At 30.4% G+C, this 9,436-nt stretch overlaps 1 protein-coding gene across 1 annotated transcript in view; it reads right to left on the minus strand.

Moving 5' to 3' along the window:
* Positions 1–236: 236 nt before the first annotated feature.
* Positions 237–9,436, minus strand: part of LOC119571769 — a gene marked incomplete at its 3' end in the record, with an annotated part of 20,321 nt that continues 11,121 nt past the window's right edge. Inside the window, exons 4-6 of the mRNA XM_037918920.1 lie at positions 8,724–8,850; positions 8,377–8,456; positions 237–409 (exon numbers count right to left, since the gene is read on the minus strand). Coding sequence (XP_037774848.1) covers positions 237–409; positions 8,377–8,456; positions 8,724–8,850 — 380 coding nt within the window. The remainder of the gene's footprint in view (positions 410–8,376; positions 8,457–8,723; positions 8,851–9,436) is intronic.

Genomic DNA, 9,436 nt, shown 5'->3' on the forward strand with positions numbered 1-9,436 from the left:
ATATTATATATATATATATATATATTAATATTATAATATATAAAATTGTGGGGGTGTGTGTTGGGGTGTGTGTGTGTGGTGTTTGTGTTCTGTTGGGTGTGTGTGTGTGTGTTTGTTTGTGTGGTTTGTGTTATACACACACACACATCACAAACATATATATAAATCTCATCATCATCAAGGGGCTAACGCTGACGGGGGCGCATGGCCCCGACCATCCTTCCCTTTCCCCCCACAAGGATCCCTCGATTCGGTCTCCAGGGAGGCCACGCCCTCCAAAACCCCTTGCACGGGCTCGCGAGCTGCCCGACCCATGATCCCCCTAGGTCGTCCCACCCGGGGTTTCTCTCGCGGGGAGCAACCTGTGACAGGGCCGTCCATGGGGAAACGAGCTAGATGCCGATATAGCCTGAGTTGGCGATCCCGGATTATGCAAGTAACAGGTCCATGCCAGTCTCACGGGTAACCCCCGGGTTTGGGACACGCGGTCCTGCCAATTGTACCCCATGATCCGGCGAAGGGATTTGTTACAAAAGGCATCAAGGCGAGACTCCAAGACACTGGATAGCGTCCAGGTTTCGCTCGATAGAGCAAAACTGGCAGTATCAAAGCCTTGAAGACACGCAGTGGCCCTTTTTGCATAGGTACCGACATCTCCAAACGCTCTTGTTGATCGAGTTCATGGCAACCTGTTCCCAGACCAATCGGTCTACTGACTTCTTGGTCTGACAACCCAGAGATATGGGATACGCTACCAAGATATGTAAAACTTCTGTAATAATATAATATATATATATATATAATATAATATATATATATAATATATAGATATGGGATATATATGTGCATATATATAAATATATATATATAATATGTATATATATATAAAATTTTTATATATATATATATATATATATAATATATATATATATATATGTGTGTGGTGTGTGTGTGTGTGTGTTGTGTGTGTGTTTTTTTTTTTTGTGTGGTATGTATGTATACATGTTGCATATATATAATAGATATATATATATATTATATATATAAATATATAATAATATATATATATATACAAATATATAACACACATGTATGTTACATACATACAAAATACACCACACACAACACACACACACAAACACAGACACACCAACAAAAACACACACACAAACACACACCACACACAAACACATTAATATATATTATATATATATATTATTATATATATATATATAAAATATATCTTATATAAAATATATTGTGTGTGTGTGTGTGTGGTGTGGTGTGTATTATATATATTTATATATAATATACATATATAATATACATATATATATATAAAATATATATATATATATATATATTTTATATATTACATATATATATTTTTGTGTTGTGTGTGTGTGTGTGTGTGTGTGTGTGTGTGGTGTGTGAGGTGTGCGTGTGTGTGAGGTGTGTGTGTGTGTGTGTTGTGTGTGTGTTGTGTGTATGGTTTTGTCTGTGCGTCACATGTATATATGTATGTATTATATTTACATATATAAAATATATATACATATATATATATATATATTATTATATATAATATATATGTGTGTGTGGTGTGTGTGGTGTGTGTGTGTGTGTGTGTGTATGTGTGGTGTGTGTGTGTGTGTGTGTGTGTGTGTGTGTGTGTTTTGTGTGTGTGTGTGTGTGTATGTTTACATGTATATATATATATATATATTATATATATTATATATATTATATATAATAATATATATATTATATATATATATATATAAATATATAAAATATATATTTTAATATAATATTATATATATATATAATATATATTGTATGTATATATATATATATATATTTTATATATATATATATATATATATATATATTATATATATAAATATATACAAGTATGAATGAGAATGAATATCTTCACAATACAAGAGATGTATTTGACCGGTTTCGAATGTGTCTTCGTCAGAAATACATACAACAGAGAAATTACATAGAGAATATATCAGGCGTGAGCTGACAAAATACCTGACTGTGACCTCCTATTCGTTGCTCGTGGGGATTGTTGCTGTGATCTTGGATAATCTGAACCTGCCCGATGCCGTGTTGACATTATTCCCGTCGCGATGTATGCTGCTTCCATAATTTTTCTTTTTAGTTTGTTCAGTCCTTCATGGACTATTACAGCGTCCTTCCAGTTTGGTAGATGTCCAGCTTCATCTACATGTACCACCGTGGCATTGGAAGTTCTGTGGTGACGGATGTCAGCTCGATGTTCGCTGATCCTGGTGCTGAAACCACGGCCTGTTTCCCCAAAGTATGCTGTATCACAACCGCTGCAGGGTATGCGATATACAACACTACAAGGGTTGCTTTCGGGCTGCTTTTTGTCACGTATTAAGTCATGTATCTTTTCCCCGGATGTGCTGGCGATTCTCACTGTTTTGCCGAAGTATCTGCTGATCGCCTGGGAAATGTTACATGACGGTAAAATGAGACAATTATTAGAAGAGGGGCGGGTCTGCTCTTACAAGTATGCTCTCCGCCTTCTTTCTGAGGTTTAACAGGAAGCCTCTAGGACACTTGTGTTTCATGAAAGAACTAATTATATAGGCAACCTCATCCTCGAGAAATTCAGGGCTGCAGATTCTCAGTGCTCTGAGGAAGAAGCCGATCACAACACCAGATTTCGTTTTGTTGCTGTGGGCGGAGTAGTAATGGATATAATCATCTTTATTTGTAGGCTTTCTGTATACAGAGAAACGTAGGCCGTCGTCACGCCGATGGATCAGAGTGTCCAGGAAAGGTAGTTTCTGATTCTCCTCCTCCTCCACGGTGAACTGGATTTTCTCGTGAACGGAGTTTAGTCACGTTAGTGTATGCTGCAAGCACGACCTCCTGGGGACAATGACGAGGACGTCATCTACGTATCGAAGCCATGTTGAATGTCTGCCGATTATATCCATGTAGTTATCCCTCTCCAGCGTCTCCATGAACAAGCAAGCCATGACGGCACTCAAGGGGGAGCCCATGGCGAGACCACTAATCTGCTGGTATTCATCCCCAGCAAATTCGAAGTGGCCGAAGTCCACGCATAACTTCACTAGGAGAACGAAGTGGTGTCTCGGCACCGGGAGTTCTGCGTCTGTCATGGAGCTGGTGACCCTCTCGACTGCCCGGACTGCTCCGTCTGTGGGTACATTGGTAAAGAGGGATTTAACATCAAAACTGGCAAGCTTTTTATTTCTATACCCAGAATTCTGGAGACGTCTGATGAGGTCCCCGGAGTTCTTCAGGTGGGAATCACTGATGACCCCCATAGCGCCAGAGAGGGGTTTAGCCAAATACTTAGCAACGATGGGAGCGCTGCCAATGCCAGAGGTGATGGGTCTCATCGGTACGCCTGGCTTGTGTACCTTCGGGAAAGGATAACATGACTTAATACGTGACATCTCTTGTATTGTGAAGTATCATTCTCATTCATACCTTGTCTACATTTGTCAATATGAATAGCGGTTCATATATATTATAATATATATATATAATATATATATATTATTATATATATAATATATATATAATATAATATAAAACTGTATGTATCATACATACAACACACACAACACGGACGCAAAACACCACACACACATATCTATCTATTATCTATCTATCTATCCCATCTATCTATCTATATATATATATATATATATTATATATATATATATATATATTATATAATATATATGTGTGTGTGTGTGTGTGTGTGTTGTGTGTGTGTGTGTGTGTGTGTGTGTGGGTGTGTGTGTATGTGGGGTATGTGTTTGTGTGTATATGTGTGTCTGTAGTTTTATATATATTAAATATATATATATATATATTTATATATATATATATATATATATATATATATATATATATATATGTATATATATTATACATATATATATAGATAGATAATAAATAGATAGATAGATAGATAGATGGATAATAATGATGATAATACCAGGAATTGTCTCCATATAAATATAAAATGGTAAAAGAAAAAAATTTCCCCAAAAGTCGAAAAGCGGGAAAATCTAGCGAAATACAGCCTTTTGAGAGGATACGCAAAATGACGTTTTTTTCGATGTATTTAATGAGTTGTCATATATTACCGTAATAATATAATATAACCAGATTTGTATTAATCATGACAATAATGATGAAAAAAAGTCTTTATAAAATTTGATGATTTCAAATTATTAATGTTATCATTACTATTATTATTAAACATAATATAATTATTATTAAATTTTTTATATTTTTTATATTATTATTATATTATTTAAAATGATATTTTTATTATTATTATCACTATTTTTATTATTTTATTTTTATTTTTTATTTCTGCTACTATTATTATTTATTATTATTATTATTATCATTATTTACTTTATTTATTAGTTTATTGCAAAAAAAATATATTATAATGTAATAATAACAATAATAATAATAATAAATATAATAATAATAATAACGTTTAATATTGTTTTTAATATTATTATTTTTTATTTTTTTCATTATTATTATTTTTACTGGTAGTAAATTGCAAAATTAATTATTATAACAGTAATAATTACAGTAATAAAGATATTAATTAAAATAAGATATAAATAATTATTATAAACTAGTTTATTATTGTTATTATTATTTTTATTACTATTATTATTGTTGTTGTTATTAGTATAGTTGAAAATCATATATTATAACTGCAATAATTGCAATAATAATGATAATAAGTGCAATAATGATGATAATAATTGCAATAATGATGATAATGATGATGATAATAATGATAATGATGATAATGATGATAATGATGATGATGATGATCATAACGATAACAATGATGATAATCATAATAATAATGATTATAATAACAGGAATTGTGTTCATTAATAATAGAAAAGGTAAAAGAAAATAATTACCAAAAGTAAAAAAAAGCGGCAAAATCTAGCGAAATACAGCCTTTTAAGAGTTTACGCCAAAATTACGTTTTTTCGATCTGTTTGATGGGATTGCTAATTATTAGGGTAAAAGTGGTAATAATTACCACAATTATATTAATCATGACATTTAAAGATGAAAAAGTGGGAATAAAGAGAATTTTGATAGCATTTGATTAAATTTGATAATATTATTGCTAAAATATCATTATAATTATTATCATTATTATTGTTATTTAAAAATTTTTATTATTATTTTTATTATTATTATTAATTTTAATACTAGTATTATTTTATTATTATCATTATTTTTTTCTTTAATTATTAGTATTATTGCCAAAAAATATATTATAACTGTAATAATAACAAAATAATAATGATAATAAGTATAATAATAATAATGGTAATCGTTTATAATATTGTAATTTAAAATTATTATTTTATTTTTATCATTATTATTATTTTATGGTAGTATAAATTTTAAAATTAATTATCATAACAGTAATAATTACAGTTAATAACGATATTAATTATAATAATGAATAAATTATATTATAAACTCGTTATTATTGTTTTTTATTATTGTTATTACTATTATTTTTGTCTGTTGTTATTAGTATATTTGCAAAAAATATATTTTAACCCGCAATTATTGCAATAATAATGATAAAAAGGGCAATAATGATGATAAAAAATTGTAATAATGATGATAATAATTGCAATAATGATGATAATGATGATGAGATAATGATGATAATGATGATAATAAGAGGAATTGTGTCCATAGATAAAATAGAAAAGGTAAATGAAATAAATTCCCCCAAAATCGAAAAAGCGGCAAAATCTAGCGAAATACAGCCTTTAGAGTATATGCAAAAAAAAATGACATTTTTTCGATCTATTTCATGAGTTTGGAATTTTAGTGTAACAGTGATAATAATTACCAGAATTGTATAATCATAATAATAAATATATAATGATAATACCAATCGTTATAATTAAAGAAAAAATAATGATAATAATAATAATAATACTAGTATTGATAATAATAGTAATGATAATAATAATAACAATAATAATAATAATAATAATAATATTAATAATAATAATAATGATAATAATTATAATGATATTATTAGTAATAATATTATCAAATTTAATCAAATGCTATCAAAATTCTCTTTATTCTCACTTTTTTTCATCATTAATGTCATGATTAATATAATTGTGGTAATTATTACCACTTTTACCCTAATAATTAGCAATCCCATCAAACAGATCGAAAAAACGTAATTTTGGCGTAAACTCTTAAAAGGCTGTATTTCGCTAGATTTTGCCGCTTTTTTTTTACTTTTGGTAATTATTTTCTTTTACCTTCTCTATTATTAATGAACACAATTCCTGTTATTATAATCATTATTATCATGATTATCATCATTGTTATGGTTATGATCATCATCATCATCATTATCATCATTATCATCATTATCATTATCATCATCATTATCATCATTATTGCAATTATTATCATCATTATTGCACTTATTATCATTATTATTGTAATTATTACTGTTTAAATAATTAATTTTGCAATTATACTACCAGTAAAAATATAATAATGATAAAATAACAATAATAATATTAATAACAATATTATAACGATATATTATTATTATATTTATTATTATTATTATTGTTATTATACATTTATAATATATTTTTTTGCAATAATACTAATAAATAAAGTAATAATAATGATAATAATAATAATAATAATAATAATAATAATAATAATAGTAGCAGTAATAATAATAATAATAATAGTAATAATTATATTAATGATAATAAAAATAGAAATGATAACATTAATAATTTGAAATATCATCAAATGTTTAAAAAGACTTTTATCATCTTTAAATTGTCATGATTAATACAAATCTGGTAATATTATCATTATTACGGTAATATATGACAAACTCATTAAAACATCGAAAAAACTCATTTTTGCGTATCCTCTCAAAAGGTTTGTATTTCGCTAGATTTTCCCGCTTTTTCGACTTTTGGGAATTATTTTCTTAACCATTTTATATATATATGGAGACAATTCCTGGTATTATCATCATTATTATCCATCTATCTATCTATCATCTATTATCTATCTATCTATATATATATGTATATATATATACATATAATATATATATAATATATATATATATAATATTTATAAAAATATATAAAACGTACAGACACACATATACACACAAACACATACACACATACACAAAACACACACACCACACACACACACACACACACACACACAAAAATATATAATATTATATATATATATATCATATAATATATATAGATAGATAGATAGAGATAGAATAGATAGATAGATAGATATGTGTGTGTGTGTGTTTATGCGTCCGTGTTTGTGTGTGTGTGTATGAAATGTATACATACAGTTATATTTTATATATATATATATATATATATATATATAAAATATATATATATATATATATATAAAATATATATATAAAACGTATTCATATTGACAAATGTAGACAAGGTATGAATGAAAATGAATATCTTCACAACAAGAGATGTCACGTATTAAGTCATGTATCTTTTCCCCGAAGGGTACACAAGCCAGGCGTACCGATGAGACCGATCACCTCTGGTATTGGCAGCGCTCCCCGTGGTTTGGCTATGTATTTGGCTAAACCCCTCTCTGGCGGTATGGGGGTCATCAGTGATTCCCACCTGAGAACTCCGGGACCTCATCAGACGTCCCCCCCGATTCTGGGTATAGAAAATAAAAAGCTTGCCAGTTTTGATGTTAAATCCCTCTTTACCAATGTACCCACAGACGGAGCAGTCCGGGCATCGAGAGGGTCACCAGCTCCATGACAGACGCAGAACTCCCGGTGCCGAGACACCACTTCGTTCTCCTAGTGAAGTTTTGCGTGGACTTCGGCCACTTTGAATTTGCTGGGGATGAATACCCGCAGATTAGTGGTCTCGCCATGGGCTCCCCCTTGAGTGCCGTCATGGCTTGCTTGTTCATGGAGACGCTGGAGAGGGATAACTACATGGATATAATCGGCAGACATTCAACATGGGTTCGTACGTAGATGACGTCCTCGTCATTTTCCCCAGGAGGTCGTGCTTGCAGCATACACTAACGTGACTAAACTCCGTTCACGAGAAAATCCAGTTTTACCGTGGAGGAGGAGGAGAATCAGAAACTACCTTTCCTGGACACTCTGATCCATCGGCGTGACGACGGCCTACGTTTTTCTGTAACAGAAAGCCTACAAATAAAGATGATTATATCCATTACTACTCCGCCCCACAGCAACAAAACGAAATCTGGTTTTTGTGATCGGCTTCTTCCTCAGAGCACTGAGAATCTGCAGCCCTGGAATTTTTCGAGGATGAGGTTGCCTATATAATTAGTTCTTCATGAAACACAAGTGTCCTAGAGGCTTCCTGTTAAACCTCAGAAAGAAGGCGGAGAGCATACTTGTAAGAGCAGACCCCGCACCCTCTTCTAATAATTGTCTATTTTACCGTCATGTAAATTTCCCAGGCGATCAGCAGATACTTCGGCAAAACAGTGAGAATCGCCAGCACATCCGGGAAAAGATACATGACTTAATACGTGACAAAAAGCAGCCCGAAAGCAACCCTTGTAGTGTTGTATATCGCTACCCTGCAGCGGTTTGATACAGCATACTTTGGGGAAACGGGCCGTGGTTTCAGCACGGGATCAGCAAACATCGAGGGGAACCCGCACCACAAAAATTCCAATCCCACGGGTACATGAGATGAAGCGGACCTACCAAAAACGGGAAGGACGCTGAAAGCCCATGAAGGATGAAAAAACAAAAAAGAAAAATTATAAAAGCAGCAACATCGCGACGGAGAATAATGTCAAAGGGCATCGGGCGGTTCAGATTATCCAAGATCACAGCAACAATTTCCTACGAGCAACGAATAGGAGGTCACAGTAGGTTTTTTGTCAGCTAAAAGCCTGAATTATTCTATGAATTTCTTTTTTGTATGTATTTGACGAAGACGCATTTTAAACCGGTAAATAATCTCTTGTATTTTGAAGATATTTATTCTCATCATACCTTTTATTAATATAAAAATAAATTAATATATATATAATATAATTAATAAATATATAATATATATAAAATAAAATTTAAAAAATATATATATAATAATATTTAAAAATAAATACATACATAATTATATAATATTATATAAATATAATAAATTATATAAAATATAATCTGTCTGTGGGGTGTGTGGTAAAAAATAAATAATATAATAAAATAAAATAATATATATAAAATATATATATAGAAAATAATTTTTAAATATATTAATATATAAATATATAATAAATATAAATA

Source organism: Penaeus monodon, unplaced genomic scaffold (genome assembly GCF_015228065.2).
Source record: "Penaeus monodon isolate SGIC_2016 unplaced genomic scaffold, NSTDA_Pmon_1 PmonScaffold_79, whole genome shotgun sequence".
Classification (NCBI taxonomy): Eukaryota; Metazoa; Arthropoda; class Malacostraca; order Decapoda; family Penaeidae; genus Penaeus; species Penaeus monodon.